The sequence below is a fragment of the Chiloscyllium punctatum genome, chromosome 12 (assembly GCF_047496795.1).
Source record: "Chiloscyllium punctatum isolate Juve2018m chromosome 12, sChiPun1.3, whole genome shotgun sequence".
Taxonomy (NCBI): Eukaryota; Metazoa; Chordata; class Chondrichthyes; order Orectolobiformes; family Hemiscylliidae; genus Chiloscyllium; species Chiloscyllium punctatum.
Genome location: NC_092750.1, coordinates 21750331 through 21772776, shown reverse-complemented (window position 1 = coordinate 21772776; position 22446 = coordinate 21750331). Strand labels below are relative to the sequence as shown.

Below are 22446 nucleotides of genomic sequence, written 5' to 3'. Positions count from 1 at the left end.
TGTTTAATGGATACAGTTCTGTTACACTTTATTTTGAAATGAACCCTGACTCATTGAACCAATCTCAATCTTCAGGTCAGTTCTCTGTCTTCAGATATATTCCCCTACATTTCAAGATTTCCCTTTGGTACCTCGCCTCTTTAAAATTTCATCTGTAATCCCTTTGTCCTTCCTGTCACCTCCAATATTCTTGAATGTGTTGTTATTTTCTAAACTTGCACCCATTTTTCTTGCAATTTCAAATTTGGAATATATGGGGATTGTAATCTCACAGAAACTCTTATACAACATCGTCAGTGACATCCTCTCTGAATGTGAATGTGTTTGTGGTCTGCTGACAAATACAACTGACCATATCATACTCCTTCAGTGTCGGTCATATATGGTCTAGTTGAGTGAAGTGGCATTCTTATTTAATCATGACAGCCAGAAGATTGTCTGCAATATCTTCTCTTCTCACTCTGCTGGAATTCCATCAAAGATTCATCCTTGACTTCTTTCCTATTTCTCATCTATGTGCTGCCCCTTGGCAACATCTTTGAAGACATGTTGTTACATTTCACATGTGTACAATGACACTGAGTCCTACCAGATAGCAACATTACATAGCTTTCTTGGTATCTAGTTTGGGATGAGTTGCAATTTCTTCTAATTTAAGATTGAGACGCCCTAAGGCATCTTCAGCTCCCTCTGTTCAGTTGGCAATGATTCTACCCACCTCCCCCTCCCTGACTGCTGTCAGACTGAATCAGATCGTCATAACCTCAACATGCAATTTAATTTGAAATTTAATTCCACATCATCTCCATTACAAACAGCTTCCATCTATATAGCATTATCCATCTTTGTCCCTGCCTCAGCTTCTCTGTTGCTGCAACTTCTGCTGCTTCTAAAATGATCTATTGCAATACTGACCTTTACAATCTTCTACCTTTCATCCTCTTTAAACAAGAGCTCATCTAAAGCTTTGCTCCCTATTTACTAATTGGTACAAAGTTCCATCTTCCAATACCACTTAGCTTGCTGACCTGGATTAGCTCACAATCCAACGATACCTCAGTTATTAAGTTCCCATTTATGTAGTCAAATTGTTCCATCTTTTCTTGCTCCTCCTTACATCTATGAACTTCTCAATCCCACAGCTCTCTTAAAGCACCAATTCTTCTAACTCTAGACCCTTGTAAATCCCGTATACCATCAGCCTGCTATTGGTTTTCAGTGGTCTAAGTCCCAAGGTTTGGAATTCCTTCTTTAAAAGACTGCTGTGCCCCTCCACTTCTGATTTCTCTTCTAAGGTACTCTTACTGTCTAACCCATTGACCATTATTGCCTTCACCTTTGGCTCAGCGTCAGTCTTTGACTTATTGTACACCTGTTCAATGCCATGCACTATGTTATTCCATTAGTAGAGTTTATATAAATACTGGACCTATTTATTAGGGTACCTGTTTGGGCATGTAATATTGTGTCAATGTAAAGTCTGTGACTACAGAATGTGACAATGACTTCTGATTAGCCTCTTTGAGTTGAAATTGTCAGAGGGTTTTCTTTGCAGGGTGCTTGTCTTTAGGTTTTGAGCAGAAGTTTAATTCTAATTACATTATCAGTTCCTTTGTGAAAGAGCAAAAAAAAAATCACTGTAACTAGGATGGAAATGTGATAACTCAACCAGGATTCAATATTGATCACAGTAATCATTTACTGTTGGCAGGCAGAGGATAACTCATCTCGGATTTTTTCTTGCCCTGCAGACAATCTCTCTATTTGAATCTATTTTCTTTAGGTAGTATTATTCCAACGAACCATCCAAATTTAGGCTAGTTAGAGAAAGGAAATACCTAGTCCAGAAGCACAAGGCCAGTGGAATGCTAACAATGATAATGGCTTTACCTAAGTTCCTCAGAAGCTCTGTGAACTCTTTTCAATAATACAAAAACAGCAATGAGAGTGCTTGTGCGCATACAGGATTACTTTTCTAAGAGTAATCATTTGATAACACATGGACAGTGATAATTTTATTTTCCCCTCAGAAAAGAGAAGATTGGGCATGGGCATATCATTCTTCTTTGTCGCCCTTGAGAGTTTTGTTTAATGTTTAATATTCAGGGTAAAATCATCGGAACATAGATAACGATGTTACTGCCGTTTGTAAAGTCCAGACCTAAATCAGTAAAAATAACCAAACACTTCATTAAATGCAAAATTAGTTTGGAGTCATGAATAAGTAATGAGACAATTAAATAGTTGGGAAATACGAGTGGCTCCACTTTGGTTTGAAAATGATAAGTGGCTTAATTGTGAAGTTTGCTCCTCAATGATTAAAAATTTCTGATTTAGTGTAGATTAGAAAAGGATGTCTTTGCATTCAGTATTTGTAGTTAAGGGAAAACCCTCTTATAAATTATTTGAGGCAGGTCCAATTGCTTTGTAATGAAAAGTTGCCTGTTCATAAGAAAGCACAGCCTTTGAGAGTTGAGGTAATTTAAATTCAGGTCAAGCTAAAACAATGTTCTTTCAGATAGGAGAACAATTTATATTGTACCCCAAATCAATGGATCCTTTCTATGTGTTATAAAATACAGAACACTCCTGAAAGCAAAATAATAATCAGATAGCCATATTTGTACAATGGCACTTTACAGAAAGAATGTGGGCTGCTCTCTGATTTAGCGCGTACCAAATGTTAGACTAATTATTAAAGGGGCAACAGTGGGAGCTCTCATATGCCACGAAAACCATGAGTCTGACACTGTCATACTGACATCATGGATCCACCTTTCCTTATAGATAAGAACAGTGACTGCAGATGCTGGAAACCAGATTCTGGATAAGTGGTGCTGGAAAAGCACAGCAGCTCAGGCAGCATTAGAGGAGCAGTAAAATTGACGTTTCGGGCAAAAGCCACCTGAAGGGTGGAGAGATAAATGAGAGGAAGGTGGGGGTGGGGAGAAAGTAGCACAGAGTACAATAGGTGAGTGGGGGAGGGGATGAAGGTGATCGGTCAGGGAGGAGGGTGGAGTAGATAGGTGGATAGAAAGATAGGCAGGTAGGACAATTCATGGGGACAGTGCTGAGCTGGAAGTTTGGAACTAGGGTGAGGTGGGGGAAGGGGAAAGGAGGAAACTGTTGAAGTCCACATTGATGCCCTGGGGTTGAAGTGTTCCGAGGTGGAAGATGAGGCGTTCTTCGTCCAGGTGTCGGGTGGTGAGGGAGCTGTAGTGAAGGAGGCCCAGGACCTCCATGTCCTCGGCAGAGTGGGAGGAGGTGTTGAAATGTTGGGCCATAGGACGGTATGGTTGATTGGTGCGGCTGTCCCAGAGATGTTCCCTAAAGCGCTCTGTTAGGAGGCGTCCAGTCTCCCCAATGTAGAGGAGACCGCATCGGGAGCAACAGATACAATAAATGATATTGGTGGATGTGCAGGTAAAACTTTAATGGATGTGGAAGGCTCCTTTAGGGCCTTGGATGGAGGTGAGGGAGGAGGTGTGGGCGCAGGTTTTGCAATTCCTGTGGTGGCAGGGGAAGGTGCCAGGACGGGAGGATGGGTTGTAGGGGGGTGTGGACCTGACCAGGTAGTCACGGAGGGAACGGTCTTTGCGGAAGGTGGAAAGGGGTGGGGAGGGAAATATATCCTTGGTGGTGGGGTTCATTTGGAGGTGGCGGAAATGTCGGCGGATGATTTGGTTTATGAGAAGGTTGGTCGGGTGGAAGGTGAGCACTGGGGTGTTCTGTCCTTGTTATGCTTGGAGGCGTGGGGTCTGAGGGCGGAGGTGCAGGATGTGGACGAGATGCGTTGGAGGGCATCTCTAACCACATGGGAAGGGAAATTGCGGTCTCTAAAGAAGGAGGCCATCTGGTGTGTTCTGTTGTGGAACTGGTCCGCCTGGGAGCAGATACAGCGGAGGCAGAGGATTTGGGAATACGGGATGGCATTTTTGCAGGAGGTAGGATGGGAAGAGGTGTAATCCAGTTAGCTGTAAACCCATTGACTCCCACAGCTACCTTCCACATCCATCAAAGTTTTACCTGCACATTCACCAATATCATTTATTGTATCCGTTGCTCCTGATGCAGTCTCCTCTACATTGGGGAGACTGGACGCCTCCTAGCAGAGCACTTTAGGGAACATCTCTGGGACACCCACACCAATCAACCACACCACCCTGTGGCCCAACATTTTAACTCCCCCTCCCTCTCTGCCAAGGACGTAGAGGTCCTGGGCCTCCTTCACCACCCGACGCCTGGAGGAAGAATGCCTCATCTTCCTTGGAACACTTCAACCCCAGGGCATCAATGTGGACTTCAACAGTTTCCTCCTTTCCCCTTCCCCCACCTCACCCTAGTTCTAAACTTCCAGCTCAGCACTGTCCCCATGACTTGTCCGGACTTGTCCTACCTGCCTACCTTCTTTTCCACCTATCCACTCCACCCTCCTCCCTGACCTATCACCTTCATCCCCTCCCCCACTCACCTATTGTACTCTGTGCTACTTTCGCCTCACCCCCACCTTCCTCTCATTTATCTCTCCACCCTTCATGCACTCTGCCTATATTCCTGATGAAGGGCTTTTGCCCGAAACGTCGATTTTACTGCTCCTCTAATGCTGCCTGAACTGCTGCGTTTTTCCAGCACCACTAATCCAGAATCCATCTTTCCTTATGTCAGAGCTGCCTAAACAATAGTTGTTAAGGACCTGAATATTGCAAGATGCTACAGTGTTCTGCTGCATTTGTCTCAGGTTAGGAAGTTTTACAGTTTAGATGTTTTTGGAATTAAACTTCAACAACAAACAATGGCATACTCATTGTAGAGTGGTGGAACACCAATCCATAATTACAGTTTCCGGCACAGTAACTACCCGGTCTTAGCTCTGCACAAGGACCAGATGCTTCCCCTCAGTGAAGTAAAAACAGAGGAATCCCACTAACCATTCTCATGCATCTTCTGCTGATCTGGTACAGGGTGACTACAGCCTGTGATTTGTTACTTTTCCATCACTTGAGGATGTAAGCAGTGTGGATGAATTAATAGATGGGGAGAATAAATCATTACATTATACAAAATCTTCTACCTGCACTGTCCATCACGAGTAATGGCTTCATTCATATCAAGTAAAAATAAATTTGGAACAACTTTAAAAATGGCCACAAATGCAATAATTCTTTGTGTGCTAAGATTCTGATTGCACAAACATAAAATGTTGGAAATTCTTAACAGGTCAGGCAGCATCTCTGGACAGAGTTAATGACCTTAGTTTTAACCCTCCCTCTAAAGAATAGAGAAGTTTACAGTTTTAGGATTTAGGAGCCCTGTTCAAATAGACGCATTCTACCCATTACATTTTAAATTGCAGGAATATGACTGTGGCCGATACTTCCACTGCTGAACCATTTCATGGATCAAAATCAAGGTCTGATAATATCATCAGCATCACAAATTAACTTCAGTATTATATGACAAAGAGTCCTGACCTGTGTGATTCTTGGCCACTTATCCAAGGCTGGAGCTGCTGGTTTTCCAAAGTAAGTGACTTTTCTGGCATTTTTTATGAGTCAGTGGGAGAGGCCATATTGCCCTCACACCCATTCCCCAAGCCAGGAAAGCCTTTGGCTATCCCAGACTGAATTACAGTCTTTGCACCCAGCCAACTTCCCTCTTCCTATCTGATCTGATACCTGCATCTCCCTGCTCAGTGCTGGAAACCATTCCAAAGCACCAACTGCAATGGCTTTCTTTTTAAAGGACCTTTAACATATTAAGTTGGTGAAAGGTGCTTTATAGGAGCATTGTCAAAATAAATCACACTGAACCACAGAAGATATATAGGACAGATGACTGTCTCTTTTCAATAAGAAAGCAGCCCTTTGGTCTGCTGAAAAACTGGTGTCTTTACCTTTACCTATAGGCTAAATGATCAACAGCTTTAGCATAGAGATAGGTTTTAAGGAATACCTTAAAGTTGGAGAGAGAGGGGCAGTGAATTTTAGCAAGGGAACTCCGAGATTTAAGACCTCAGTCAATCATGTTGGAGTGATTTGAGTAAGAAGCCAGAATTAGAGGATTACTGAGTTTTGGGGAAAATAAAGAAAGTCTTGCATTTATATAGAATCCTTCAAAACTTTACGATACTTCAAAGCCCTTTACAATCAATGAAGTACTGTTGAAATGTGGTCACTGCTGCAAAATTAAAACAGAGCATTGCCTTTTGACACAATAAACTCCCACAGACAATAATCTGATGATGACAAAGTAACCTGTTTTTCTGCTGTAAACTTAACACTAAATGTTGGTTTGGATACTGACTGCTCTTCAAATTGGTGCCAAGGGATAGTTCATGTTTACCTGAGAGAGCAGACAGGGATGTGCAACACACCCTCAGTACTGCAGTGGTGTATTCCCTGGAGCACATCTTGAATCCACAACCTTCTGATTCAGGAGGTAAGTTTTCAATCAACTGAGACACAGGTGTTAGAATTGCCAAAGATTTTGGAGATCAGGATTTGTGGAAGCAGGGAGGACTTGAAAACAAAAATAAGAATTTTAAAAATTGACTTGCCTAACTGGATGCTCATGTAGTTCAGTGAATGCAAGAACAATGGCAAATGAAAATTGGTGCGATTTAGGCCATATGGTCAGCTGAGGTTTGGAGAGCATCAATTTTATTAAAGATGGAAATCTGTGTAGGAGAATATCTGTGTAACCAGGTTTAGAATTAATCAGGGCATTGTCTTCTGAGGGGCCGATGAGCCTAGGCAGGGGCAAATTCATAAAACTTGATGATGGTATGGGTATGTTATTGGAAGCTCACCGCTGGGTTAAAAATTACATCAAGATTGAGGATGATGTGGTTCAGTCTCAGATTGTTGCCAAGGAGAAGGATGAAATCAGTAGTTATGGAGCTGGGTGATCAAAGACAATGCTTTGAGCATTCCTTTATTGGATTTTTTTTTGTTAATCAAATATTGGATGTTGGACAAGCAGGTAACCAGTTTAGAAGCAGTGATGGGTTTGAGAGACAGGTTGGTGAAGTGGTGTTGGATCTCATCAGCAGTCATGTTGAAGCTGACATTGAGCAGGAGTTAATGGAGATCATGAGGGTCGTGCCCTCAGGCTGAGGCTCAGCATGGCTGCTTTCCAGGACTAGCTGCAAAATAAAGTATCAAAGTGAGGGCAGCAGTTTGTTGCTGTTCAACAGCACCCTGGGAAGTGTGGTGGTCACTGCTGGTACTACAGTCACTAAAGGCAAGGGTGACTAACTCACCTTCTAAGGCCCCCAAATCTTGTCCACACCTACATGGCTGTAGGTCTGTTCTCATTGGAAAGAAGAGGGCTAAGAGGGGATTTGATGGAGACATACAAAATAATACATGGCTTGGGAAGGTTACAAGATAATATATGGCTTGGAAAGGTTGGACGCTAGGAAATTGTTTCTGTTAGGTGAGGAGACTAGGACCCATGGACACAGCCTTAGAATTAGAGGGGGTAAATTCAGAACAGAAATGCAGAGACATTTCTTCAGCCAGAGAGTGGTGGGCCTGTGGAATTCATTACCGCAGAGTGCAGTGGAGGCCGGGATGCTAAATGTCTTCAAGGCAGAGATTGATAAATTCTTGATGTCACAAGGAATTAAGGGCTACGGGGAGAATGCGGGTAAGTGGAGTTGAAATGCCCATCAGCCATGATTGAATGGCGGAGTGGACTCAATGGGCCGAATGGCCTTACTTCCACTCCTATGTCTTATGGTCTTAAAATGATCTGATGTTTAGATTACGTAGACAGTGAAAGTCTTTTTCCTTGGATGATGACGTCAGCTTGTACGAGGGGGCATAACTACAAATTGTGGGGTGATAGATTTAAGACAGATGACAGAGGCAGGTTCTTTACTCAGAGAGTGGTAAGGATGTGGAATACCCTACCTGCCAATGTAGTCAACTCAGCCACATTAGGGAGATTTAAACAATCCTTGGATAAACACATGGATGATGATGGGATTGTGTAGCGGGACAAGCTGAGAATAGTTCACAGGTTGGCGCAACATCGAGGGCCGAAGGGCTTGTTCTGCACTGTATTATTCTATGTTCTGTGATTGATTGAACATAGCACAGCTGAGTGCTGAAGGGTGTGGGGTGGTGGGGGGAAATGCAGTTACTGGTAGGGCATGGTGGGGGGAGATGATGTGCATAAAGATGAACAGGGGATCAACAGCAAAGGTAGGTGTTGACTCTCAATGACACCCCCGCCTCCATTTCCTTAATGTCAGGCCTCTCAACCAGGTGTTGTGTGCTTTCGAACCAAGGTCCTGTATGAGCAGAAACCCACAAGCAAATTCCAACAGGATGTCGCTTTTGGGTTTTCTTGAATGGCTGCCTGCCATTTGGTTAACATCAGCAGCAGCATGATTCTTTTTTTTTCTGCGGTGGTGGAGGTCCTGGGGAGGGGCCCCAAGGCAAGTCCCAGGCAGCAGCAGGGAGGCAGGCCCCAAGCAGCAACAGGGAGAGTCCTTGCACAGTCACAGTCAGTCACAAAATGATCCAGTCTCCAAAGGGAAGGAAACACCCGAGTGGCCAGTGACAAGCACTGCCCTTCACATCAAAGGGCCACTCCTGTTTATTTTTTTATTTTTTTATTTTTTTTATTTTTTTTTCTTTTTTTTCCCCCCACACTACCGCCTAAGTGCGGTAGTGCTTTTTTTTTCCCAGCACCCATGGTGTGTGTGTGTGTGTGTGCAGGTGTGAGACACAGTGAAGCAGCATGATTCTTAAGTGTGCATCAATTAGCAACTTAAGAGCCTCAATCGGTGATAGGGCTGGAAGACCATTCAAGGCCATAAACTTAATTGGGCAGATTGATAATCAGTTTGGCTGTTGGACTCACCATATGTTACAGTGGTTGCACCATCCACATTGGCAGGACTTTCACATTCCTGGTCTTGGTAGGTTCAGTTTTATTCTCCTGAGCACCTTCCTTGCTTCAACAATAATATTGGACAATGTTTCAGGCCATTCACCCTTTACCACAGATGTTTACATATGCTGTTAGGAAAAACATAGGTAAAGTAGCTCTCTGTACATGTGTAAACATTTGCCACTATGGTCCTAAAAAGACAGATGGTACAAAATCTGCTGCAAAAGATTAAAATGTTCACTTAATTTGGACTGTTGGAGAGTTCATTAAATAAAATTAGATTTTTAGGCAGTGACCTTCTGTACTACATCCTGGAGATTACAGAATGTGCAAGAATAATAAATATTGGTTAAAAATTGAGATTAGAAATTGTCATAAATGATCAAAATAAATCCATTTTCCATTGCAAAATAACAATTTACCAACACTGGAAAACAACTACTGACATTTTTTTGTTCCTTTCGTAGAGACCTAAGCCATAACTGTCTGAGAAGAATGTGAGGTGGCATCCAGTTTTGGGATACAGATTACTCCATTGTGCTCTTCCTTCCTTCTCAAGTCTTCACTTGCACATTCTGCTCTTGGACTCTTCTGTGAAATAACGCTAAAAGATCAACCATGCAAAACAGCGATTGTAGCACTCATAATAGAATGTATCTCAGGTATTTTTAATTTATCTCAGTGGAAATACAGTGATTGCAACCATCTTTCCAACTAATTATTTCTTGACATGTTTCACCGATGAACCCTGCTGTGTCTTAATGCTCTGGAATATTTGAGTAAAGAAACCTCACGTCTGTGACGGCTCAGTAGGACAAGTTACTGCTGGCACTCGCAATATGGCAGTGAGCAGTGTAAAGTCCATGTACTGGGAAGTTTTCCCTCCAATGCCTACCAAACGTGTGTACTGCACTCCAGTGTATCAGGATAGGCACTTGTTTGTTCTTGGGGGCTGTAGTGAGACAGGATTGCCTCTGGACAAAATTGAAATGTTGGATATTGTCAGTCAGAAGTGGACAGGGCTACCTTCAATGCCCACTCCTCGAGCTGGGGCAGCAGCAGTCATTTTAAACAAACAAATCCTTATTATTGGTGGCATGAATGAACAGCAGAACCCTTTAGGCTCAGTAGACATCTTTAACATCGATGAAGGCAAGTGGGAAAAAAAGGCGCCGCTGGGACAACCTTCAATGGGAATAACAGCTGTCAAGAAAGGTATGTCATTTGATATTTCTCAATCAAGTTTGAACTTTCCAATGAAATATTAATATGGACAGCAAGTTACAGATTACAGTTAATTTTACAATCATATAGTTTACACTCCATAGCGTAAGGAGTAGATCTTGTATATGTGCAATAACATAAATTGGAAGTTGGTTACAAATAGTTTTATTCTGATATCTACATATAGTTATGATTTCATTTATGGCAAACAATATTAAATAAATGAACAAAATTTCTGTGAGAAGATTAGTGGATTTTGGCTTCAGACTTCCATGTTACACACTGTGCTATATTAAGCACCAAGCACTAAAGTGTAGAGCTCATTTTAAGATGCAAAATATCAATTCCGAGAACTCCTTTGACTATTGGAAATGGACCGAAAATGAATTATCGTGAAAACATTTCATTTAGTAGCTGCATTACAGAGAGTCATGCACTGACGTTTCTGCTTTTAGTCTGTGTTCTTTTAATTCTAAAGTCGAGAGCCTCCCTAACAACATGACTTTATGCTGCTGCTTAGCAACAAGTAAGATTGAGTCAGGGAACATCATGAACCTGAGAGAAATAGCGTCTGACAAAATGGATGTAAAAATATTTCCTTAAAAAATATATTGTTGAAAGAGAGTTAAAACATGTAAGGAGTGATAATTGACTTGGGACGGGACACAAAATGGGCAGCATTATGCCAGTTAAATGCCCCTGAATATTGATCAGATGCCAGATGCAATACTGTCTGTTTTTTTGTGCACACCCAAGACAAATTTTATCTCTATAATTTAACTGCCATTACTTTGAACAGTGGAAAAAAATAACATTATTGTATTAGTTCTTTTTTTTCCCCCTTTAAAAGTTATTTTAATGTTTGTTGTGGTTGTAGCCAGATTGGATGGAAAACAACCTGATGCCATTTTACACTAATTTAAAAATACTCCACTTTGGATTATTTTTAATTCAATTTGTGTAGTGGACAATTTTCTGAGTGCTATTTGTTAATGCAATCATGAGATGTGAGGTGTGCTGGTATTGCCTCTCCTTACTTATCCTTGAGACAGTGGTGGAGAGTCATCTTCTTGAACCACTACAGTGCGAGTGGTGTATATGCATCCACAGTACTGTCAAAGGAGGAGCTCCAGGAACACTGTTGAGTTCCAAGTGTAAGTTCAGGTGTATAACTTGAAGAAGTCTTGCAGGTAGTCTTTATAGGAATCTGCCTTGATCTTCAGGTTGGTGGACTTTTGGAAAATGCTGTGAAAAGTCCCCAGGTGAGTTGTTAGCATGCATTTTGCTGATGGTTCACACTTCTGCCACTGTGTGCCAATGGTGAAGAGAATGGATGTTTATGATGGTGGGTGAGGTGCTGAGCAAGCAGGAGGCTTCTCCTGCATGATGTCAAGCTTCTTGTTGGAGCTATATCATTGAGGTAAGTGGAGATTATTCTATCACACTCTTTACTCATGCCTGAACATCATAGTAAGTGAACAAAAAGCAGCTGCTGCCTGTTACTAGCATCATACCAAAGCATTCATCTACTGTTTCGTACATTATTGTCAAATTTTGAATAGTAATGGAATGATAGTTCCCTCAGTTTAAGACAGTCTTATGACAACCAATTTCTGGAGAAACTGAAAAGCTTATTATTTTTGAGGATACTTTTTTTCAGTCACATTTAAGACAGAGGTGAGGAGACCTTTTTTTGTCTCTGAGGGTTGTGAATTTTTGAAATTCTTCTTTAAAAGCTGGTGGAATCAGAGTCTTTGAATATTTTTAAAGCAGAAGTAGATAGGTTATTGACAGGAAAGGAACTGAAAAATTATAGGGTTTAGGTGGAAATTTGGAGTAATCAAATCAGCTATAATTTTATTGAACAACAGAGGAGGCTTGAGGGCCTGAATATTTTACTCCTGTTCCTCATTAGTATGTTTGTATGTTGATATGCTTGCAGAGGTTTATCATAACCTCCTTGCTTTTCTACCCTCTGTCCCTGTTTTAAAGCTCAGGATCCCACATGTTGTCCTTAACCTGCCCTTATTACCTTCAGTGACTTTTTCATATCAGTTGTCCCTGCTCCTGCCCTCCCTTCAGAATTGGACTCTTTATTTCAAATTGACCCTCCCTCTTTTCCATACCAATATGAATAACTTCACACTTCTCTGCATTAAAATATATTTGTCATTTGTCTGCAAGCATACATGCAAACGTACAAGTTAGAAGCAAGAGTAGGCCATTCAGCTTCTCGTCCCTGTTCTGCCATTTAATAAGTGCATGGCTGATCTGATAATGGCTGTATCTCCAACTTCCTGCATCCATTTACTGCACCTAATATCTCAGCAGCTGCTTCTCATAAAGTTGTATAGTGTGGAATCTTACAATAAACGTTAAGTAGCGGATCTAAATAAGGATTAAAATTGAAGCAGGCTTGGTAGGCCGAAGGGCCTGTTTCTGTGATGTACTGTATTATATTGTATTATTGTAAACCTTACTCCTGTCTAAAAAAGAATCATCACTACTTTCTGTTTTCTGTCAGCCAATTTTGAAACCATGTTGGTACTGTCCCTTTTATTTCACAAGCTTCAACTTTGCGTGCAAGTCTGTTGTGCATCACTTTTCCAAATGTCTTTTGGAAGTCCATGTAGACTACATCAATAGCATTGGCATCATCAGCCTTCTCTGTTCTCTCAACAAAACAACTTTTACAAGTTAGTTAAACGTAATTTGACCTTCCCTTAATTAACCCACGATTTGTTCAAGTGGCTATTAATTCCCAGTTATCATTTCTAAAAGCTTCTCCATGACTGAAGTAACACTGACTAGGCTGAAATTACTGGGCTTATCATTATATCCTTTTTTAAAAAGGGTGTAATATTTGCAACTCCTCACTCTTTGGCATTAGCCCTGTTTCTAAGAAAGATTGGAAAATAATGTTCAGTGCCTCTGCAATTTCCACCCTTTCTTCCCTTGCAACTCGTCCTGGTCCTGTCTAAGAATAGACAGCCTATGTAATATTTCTTCTTTACCAATGTATTTATTGTTTGGTATTTATTGATCATTGTGGCAGTGTAGCTGTACTAGCTTATGCATGTCATATTTTAGATCACCAGTGTGTTAGTGTCATTGTTTAGGTCTCAGCATCATGTAGTGTAACAGATTTGAAAGGCAAAAGATGATAATATGTCTGACAATTTGCTTTTAATTATTTTTGTTGCAAAACATTAACCTTAAAACCACTTGTAAAGCAAAACAAACTTTACATCTTTCATGTGTAAAATTTGTCAAGAAACTGAAAATGGCTTCTTCAAGCCAGCGCACACCAATTGGCCTTGAAGCCAGCAAAGACATTATAGAGTAAAGCTATTTTTATATCAGTCACTTTTCTGGGTTAATTCCTCTTAGATACCTCACTACTTGATATTTTATGACTTCCTGGCCTCTAGGTGTTTGACAGGTTTCCACACAGTGATAATCGACCTGATGTCTTTTCTGTTATTTCCTATTATTGCTTTTCTGAACCATAGCTTTGTTGTGCAAAACCTTTGATGCATGCTCTATAATAACCTATTTGTTGTACTATAGAAATCTCCCATTTTACTTTACCAACAGTTGTGATGAAATGCCTGTGTTTTAAGTCATATATGTTTTATCCTAGCCACCCTTTAGTCTGTGTTATCTGCCTAGCTTATTGACCTAATAATGTATACATGTTTATCTTTTCAGTCATGAATTTCATCTTTGGTCAATGTTATTAGGACAATTGAAGGGAAAAGGAGTTGCTGCACACTGTTTGAATCAATTCTGTTTTTTGACTTTGTCATTGTTCTGTATTAGAGTAATGTAAAAACATATCCATATTCTAATAGTAAAGATGCTTTCGGTGCACTTTACAAATGACAGTCTTGACATTAATCAGCAGAGGCTTTTAGTCTAAGTTTAAACTGGGCTGAATAACAATCGTGCTATAAAGAAGTTTCATGAGCATATCTAGTACCATATCACATTAAGCATATATATAGGCAGATATAATTTTCCTGTTGATCATGGCAGCAGGTGCACAGCTGCAGAAGAAATTGATGAACTAATGAAAAGAATACAGTACCCTTCACACTGACAGCAATGAAAGATAGTGTCTCAGATTCTTTAGGTTGATCAGATAAGACCGAGTTGTGATTTGCACACAAAATTGAACATTATTTTCCAATCTTCCTTAGAAATAGGGCTAATACCAAAGAGTGAAGATTTGTGAATATCACACCCTTTTTCAAAAAGGATATCATGATAAGCCCGTCAATTTCATACCAGTCAATGTTACCTCAGTCACGAGGAAGCTTTTAGAAATGATAACTGAGAATAAAATAGTGAAATCTTATTTCACTATTTCCATTTTGTTTCCTGTGCTGATTATTTTGTCTTTCAATTAGATTTTTTTCCAGATTTAACTCCTGATAAGTCAGTTCACCATGCCCCTTATCATTCTCTTTAATGTATCCCATTTAGAAGGTGTGAGGGTGTGGTGGTAGGGATAATTTTATAGCCTCTTCCACCACCCTGTCCCATCTGGTGTAATCACAGGTTGGGAGAAGACACTTGAAATAACTCGACTGCCTAACCCACTGCCTTTTTGCCTCTCAAGCTGCCTCCAAACTACAGAGGTTGGGTAAAGAATCAACTAGCCCGCCTACCCTGTGGCTTACTGAAACCTCTAACTAGCTAATTAATGGCCACTTAGGGGCTTGCTTCTATATCTGCCACAATAACCCATGAAGCTCAGAATGTAGAATGAAGGAGGTCCACTTAGTTGGCTGGACAGCTATTTGTGATGCAGAGTGACAAAACAGTGTGGGTTCACTTCCTACAGTGGCTGAGGTTACCATGAATGTCCTGTCTTCTCAATCCCAAATCTGAAGTGAGGGGTGGTGATCCCCAGGTTAAACTCCCCACCGGTCATCTCTTTTTCTAATGAGAGAGTAGCAATCAGAGATTATGGTGATTAATCACTTAGTGTCATAGAGATGTACAGCACAGAAACAGACCTTTCAGTCCAACTCGTCCATACAGACCAGATATCCCAACCCAGTCTAGTCCCAACTGCAAGCACTTGGCCCATATCCCTCCAAAGCCTTCCTATTCATATACCCATCCAGATGCTTTTAAATGTTGCAATCATATTAGCCTCCGCCATTTCCTCTGGCAGCTCATTCCATACACGTACCACCCTCTGTGTGAAAATGTTGCCCTCAGGTCTTTTTCATACCTTTCCCCTCTCACCCTAAACCTATGCCCTCTCGTTCTGGACTCTCCTGTCCCAAGGAAGAGACTTAATCTATTTATCCTATCCATCCCCCTAATGTTTTAATAAACCTCTATAAGGTCACCTCTCAGCCTCCGACACTCTAGGGAAAACAGCCCAAGCCTGTTCAGAAAAGCATACCAAAAGCTATCTACATGTGACTCTACTTCATTTGATAGACTTTCTCGCATTTCCATCAGATCTTTAAGATACTCAGTATGATTTACATTGACAGGGTAACCAATTTTGTTGCTAACATGGTTGTGAAGTATAATCTAAAGATACATCATCTTCATAGAACGATAAAATACTTACAACAAGAGGCCTGTTGTATCTCTGCAGACTCTCTGGATGAGCAACTGACCTAGGTTACTCAACTGCCTTTCCCACATAGATCAGATGATTATTAATTTCTTTTTTGCATTGAGTGAAACTGCCTCCATCACACTGTCAGGCAGAACCTTACAGATTGTAGCCACACACTGCATAAGAAAGCTTTTCCTCAAAGCAATGCTGCTTTTCTTTTTGCTAGTCATCTTAAATCAATGTCTCCTTGCTCTTGATCCAACCACCAGCGGGAAGAGTTTCTCCCTATCTGCTCTGTGATATCCCCTCATGATTTTGAACACATCTATCATAGTTCATCTGTCATGGTTCATCATTGTCTCCTTGTTTTACGATCCACTTGTAAAACCCAGGATCCTGTATGCTTTCTTAGCAATTTTCTGATCCTGCCGTGCACATTCAATAATTTGTACACATTTGACACAAGGTTACTGACCCCTTTTGAGTTGTAACCATGAACTTATATCGCAAAAATAATGTAAATGGATTGTTTTTACTCAGTCAGAAATGCATAATCTAAATGGATAATCTTTATTAAGTTACTATTGCATCCCTAATTATGTTGCCATTCTACTAAATTGACTGCTCACTGTCTGATCTAACATTTGTCAAGTATTTATTTCCTTGAAAATAACTCCTCTTTAACCAGAAGTATGCTTCACTCAATTGCAGACTTCAAAGTATGGAACATTTCAGTAAATGTGAAAATAAATCATCATGTAATTCCTTTAGTAACCACTTATGTGATGGACACACTCGGGTACTATTTTATACTAGATAAAAGTCCTGCTACCTTAAAAAAAACATGTAACAACTGTATGATACCATTGTTTGCAGTGGGCGTTATGAATTGATGTAAAGGTCCTGTGACCCATTGATAAAATGGAGCAACGTGAATGCTGACTCATACCTTCGCTGTTTGATTTTCTGCAGCATCTCAGCAACACAGTGGGACTTTCTGTGCTGTGATTTAACCACTGACATGCAGAGTGAAGATTAATAAACTAATTGAAGAAAAGTAATTACCAGTCATTGTAGCTTTTATTTCTAGTACTGTTTTGTCTTATTCAAAATCTAAAGTGCACTTAAAATTCATTAAGTATTTAAACCAATTTGTTAACTAATTAAAACCTCATTCCATATCAGAATCAAGTTAAAACTAGAAGTAAACAATCAACAAAATAAGCTTTTTATCATTTAGAGTCATAGAGGTATACAGCATAGAAATAGACCCTTCGGTCCAACTCATCCATACTGACTAGATATCCGAAATTAATCTAGTCTCAATTGCCAGCACATGGCTCGTATCCCTCCAAATCCTTCCTATTCATATACCCATCCAAATGCCTCTTAAATGTTGCAATTGTACCAGCCTCCACCACTTCCTCTGACAGCTCATTCCATACCCGTATCACCCTCTGTGTGAAAAAGGTGCCCCTTAGGTCTCTTTTATATCTTTCCCCTCTAACCCGAAGCCTATGCCCTCTAGTTCTGGACTCCCCGACCCCAGGGAAAAGACTTTGCCTATTTATCCTATCCATGCCCCTCATAATTTTGTAAACCTTTATAAAGTCACCCCTCAGTCTCTGACACTCCAGGGAAAACAGTCCCAGCCTATTCAGCCTCTCCCTATAGCTCAAATCCTTCAACCCTGGCAACATCCTTGTAAATCTTTTCTGAACCCCTTCAAGTTTCACAACATCTTTCTGATAGGAGAGAGACCAGAATTGCACACAACATTCCAAAAGTGCCCTAATCAATATCCTGTACAGCCACAACATGACCTCCCAATTCCTATACTCAATGATAGAAGTCCACTTTTAATTTTTTATATTCAATATAATTTACTTTTGTTAATTCGGAATTCCAATTGAAAGTCTCCTAGCAATGTAATAATTATAAACATGAGTACATTCTAAATCTTGTGGGATATGTAAAGGAAATACTATCAGAAAGTTAAAGAATCCTATTCTGGCTTTTTAAAATTAGGGTGAATTTCCAGAGCATTCTGAAATCCATAGTTAGTCAAATATCAAAATCCATTTATTGTGAAAATCCAGATTTGAAATTTGCTACTTTTTTGAATCAATTATTACAGTGCTGTTGCAGTGTAATGCAACCAATCCAGGTATCAGCCATATTGGCCATGTTGGAGAGCCCATGTATTGCAACATTATGCCAAGAAGAGTCAAGTTTTGTTTTATTATAAAGTAGGTAAATGGTTCTTTGCTAGCCCTTCAGAGAAGTCACTCATCATTTCAGAAAGAGAGATAACTCCTATAGATGGGAACCTCCACCAGCTGTTATGACCAACTTAGGTAGCACACCATAAATTATGTCCAAATTGCTGGATTCACACCAAATGGCAAAGATGTTTTGAAAGTATAATTCAATTTTCCTGACTTTCAAACCAAGGTTGATAGAAAATAAGAAAGTTTTCTGTATAAGAAATTATGACTTTAAATAATTAGTACAGTTAAACATATATAAACCATTGACATATCACACTACTAACTAAAACTCTAATCTCCTCCCCCCCCCCCCCCCCCCACACACACACACAGAAACAAATAAACAAGGAAAATAGATTATTGGTGGAGGACGAAAATCTGGAAAATCAGTTATGTGGTCTTTATTTTCCAATTTTGATGTTTAGATAATTCTTCCTCAGCTAGCCAGGCCCTTGGTGTTCAGTTGTCATTGGAAGCTCTTAACTAGTTTCTAAGAAGTACAGAACCATTAATTCACTTGGAAAATATATGATTTATCAATTCAAAGTCTCAGCTCACAACATCTGCTAGAGGAAAGGTAAGTGTTTTCTTCAGGTTTAAATCCTAGTTTTTACTGTGGAGAACAGGTAGCTTCTGCTGGAGAGAATAACTGCACACGCTTGTGTGTGGGCCTGTGTTTCTGTAATTTTTTTCCCGTTCCAACCAACTCTGTTAGCAGAGATTCAATCAGCTTCATTTGTAATCAGTTCTTTGGCTCCTGATTGTCTGCACTTTGCAGGAATCAACAACCACAAGTTGCAGAGCTCACTATGGGTATCAAATTCCTTGCTATGAAATTATTCAGCCATCCTGACAATCCATGTTTAAAATAAAATAGTTCTTTCTCCTTGCAATCCACAGTTTTTAAAGACACAAAAATAAGAGGACATAGTCCTTGCACAGCTGTTTTGCATTTCCAAGTCCTTACTTTGATGACTTGTATAAGCCACTTATTAATTTTCATTATATTATTTCTGTTTAATATTTGATGTAATGCAGTTGAGCGTTTTGTTGCTAGGGAAGAAACAGATTTTCACATTGTACTTTGCCTGAGAAATATGAATGAACTCTGGCCAGCTGCTTTTGTGGTCACTGTGTTTATATGGCTGGTCCAGTTCAGCTTCTGGTCAAGAGAGAATTGTCCTGTCTTAAAATAGTCAAGAATGAGACTATGTGGAATTAAAGTATTCTACAAAAGAAGGAAATGTGTGTGACAAAAAAAAACTTTCACGTTGCAAATACTGTTGGAACATAGTGTCGGAAATGTGGTGGAGGCAGTTTCAATTGGAGCATTAGATAATTAGACAATTTGCAAAGGAATGAGGAAAATTGACATTTGATAATGATGCTCATCTGAAGAGCAAGTACTGACCTGATGGACCAAATGGCCTCTTTTTGCACTGCAACAACTCTGTGAACTACACTAGTAAAACATTATCATCTGTGTTAACTTTCCTTGTGGCCTTTGCCTTTTTTTGTTCAGATGTTTAAAAAAACACACCAGGAGTACAATTTGTTAAATGAGACATATAGTATTGAACTCTTATCAATGTATAAAATACAGCTTTCTGTTCCACTGTTCTGGGAAAGGATCATCAAACCAAAACATTAACTCTGAGTTTTCTCCACAGATGTTGCCAGACCTGCTGAGCTTGTTCCAGCAATTTTTGTTTTTGTTTCTGATTTACAGCATTCACTGTTTTTTCAGTTTTTTTCTTATAGAATGCAGCATTTTACTGACAATTTTGCAGATACAGGGCAGACAATGATGAAGGTGCAGAAACTAGGACTCCCAGGATTTGATTGTATTTACCTACTTCAGCAATAGAAGGTTGGTCAACCAAACCCAAATTTTTCCATGTAGCTGAGAATTGACCATTCAATCTAAAGCAATTTATTTTCTATATGAGCAAGAAATTAACTGAAGCAAAATTTGCAATTTTAGCCACACTGTTCTAATATTGTGATATCATCTTTGTATTAATCTAAGATGATCCAAACAAGTTCAGGACAGACTGTGAGCCAGACTAGGAATTCTGTTCTATTTAAAGTACAGTGTGAATCATGAGTGCCTCATTTTGAAACACCTACACCTTCAGACACTGTTAAAGTATGTAAAATATGTGCTTGCTATAGTGTGATAAAATGGTACATTATGCACCTTATTTAAAACTTTTAACCTGCCTGTGTGATGTTAAAACACCAGTTACACATCTTTTCATTTCTCTGAGGGATCTTGGATTACAAATCAAGAGATGAAGTCCCTCTGTGTGCCCTCAAAGCTAAATTAATTTAAGAATTTGTTAATAATAATATTGCAGAGTCTCTTCCTGGCTATTTTCCCATAGCATTTACATTATTGGACAAAGGAAGAAAAATTACATTACTTTGAAAAGCAGGTTTAGTTGCATTATTCAGCTGCATATAATGAAAATTGTAATCTCCCCTTATGTTCGTAATGATTTGAAATTGTTGCTGACAAGCAAATGCACTGTAATATTTGTCCCTGCTTCCTACTGCTTTTGCCAACAAGCTGCATTACCAACAAGGATAATTGGATTAAACTATTTATGGAATCTGTTCCAAAGTTTGCTGTCTTATCTACTAATTTAGGATTTATTTGTGTGTATGTTAGAGTTTTTGAGTGAAAGGACAATATTCAGTGCATGTGAAAGAATTATTACATAAAATTGCTGTTGGTTATGTACTGTATATTCTGATATTGTTTAAAATCATTGAAGAGGATTTATAAGCAGAATGCAAGATCATTACTGAATTAGTGAATCATATGTGAACAGATCTGCAATTCCTATATCCCATAGTCCTGTTGACTTCAGGCATTTTAAATGTATTCATGTTGTTTATTGACAAAAGCAATACAGCTTTATTACTCATACTTGTTAAGCTATTAGAGCAAAAATGGGCAAGCAACATTGAAAGAGATTCAAAGGAAAATATGCATGCAATGACTTTGATCTACTCCCAGGAGAACATCAGCATATGCTACCATCAAATGGAAAATGTGTTCTCTCCACCAAAAGGGAAACCAGCCTGGTTTCAGTAAAACCTGCCATTGTTGTATCCTAACCTCAATCTTGGTGAATGTAGAGGCTGTTAAGGATTCTAATCTGATCCTGACCAATGTTATGCTGTAGCTGTTGTAAAGATCACTCTGTCCCCTTCCATGACTAATGGGGTTTTGTTGCCAGGATCTGAAACATGCAAATCAACCGCTGTTTTCTGACAATGCTTCACAAGCCAGCCAGAGCATAATTCCTAGACAGTTTATGTCTACCACTGGTCTGTCATTAGAAGAGTGTCAGAATGTGTTGACAGCATATCCATATTTGTTTAAGAAATAGTTTGTTAGTTTAAGAAATAGTACACTATTACAGCAATCAAAGGTAGATGCATCCTCTATCACTCATATTTAGTTTCTTAAAAAGACTAAAACTAGTATGGCAGGGTGTTTGTGAACAAAAAAAGAACTACAGATGTTGAAAATTTGAATCAAAAGCAAAATAGAAACATTCAAACATCAGTGGGCAGAACAGACACAGCATTTTGGGCATGGGCATTTGATATTCCAGAAGATTGATATTTCAAAAGACTGTATATATGGCATGAGGAGAGGACACTGGAAAAACCAGGAGCTTAAATGGAGCACAGGAGTCAATAGGCCAAGTGTTACAGCATTTTCTTTCTTTTTCCTTCTGCAACTTATTATGATTAGATTCCCTACAGTGTGGAAACAGGCCCTTCGGCCCAACCAGTTCACACCGACCCTCCAAAGAGTAACCCACCCAGATCCATTTCCCTTTGACTAATACACCTAACACTACAGGCAATTTAGCATGGCCAATTCACCTGACCTGCCTATCTTTGGACTGTGGGAGGAAACTGGAGCACTCAGAGGAAAACCACGCAAACACTGGGAGAATGTGCAAACTCCACACAGACAGTCACCCAAGGCTGGAATCGAACCTGGGACCCTGGTGCTGTGAGACAGCAATGCTAACTGAGCCACCGTGCCGCCCCTGTTTGATATGTCTCTATAATAGTGCAACAATAGGACAATAGAACAATACAGCGCAGAACAAGCTTTTCTGCCCTCAATGTTGCACCCACCTATGAACTATTCGCAGCTCATCCCCCTACACTATCCCATCGTCATCCATGTGCTAAACCAAGGATTGTTTAAATCTCCCTAATGAGGCTGAGTTAACTACTCAGGTAGGACATCCCATGCCCTTACTACTCTCTGAGTAAAGAACCTTCCTCTGACATCTGTCTTAAATCTATCACCCCTCAATTTGTAGATACGCCCCCTCGTACAAACCGATGTCATCATCCTAGGAAAAAGACTTTCACTGTCTACCCTATCTCATCCTCTGATCATCTTGTATGTCTCTATCAAATCAC

At 39.9% G+C, this 22446-nt stretch overlaps 1 protein-coding gene across 4 annotated transcripts in view; it reads left to right on the top strand.

Moving 5' to 3' along the window:
• LOC140483676 (kelch domain-containing protein 8B-like) overlaps window positions 1-22446 on the top strand; it is a 202986-nt gene that overhangs the window by 6451 nt on the left and 174089 nt on the right. For all 4 annotated transcript variants that reach the window (XM_072582044.1, XM_072582047.1, XM_072582046.1 and 1 more), the window contains exon 2: window positions 9372-10119. In XM_072582044.1, coding sequence (XP_072438145.1) covers window positions 9744-10119 — 376 coding nt within the window. In that variant the 5' untranslated portion in view covers window positions 9372-9743. The remainder of the gene's footprint in view (window positions 1-9371; window positions 10120-22446) is intronic.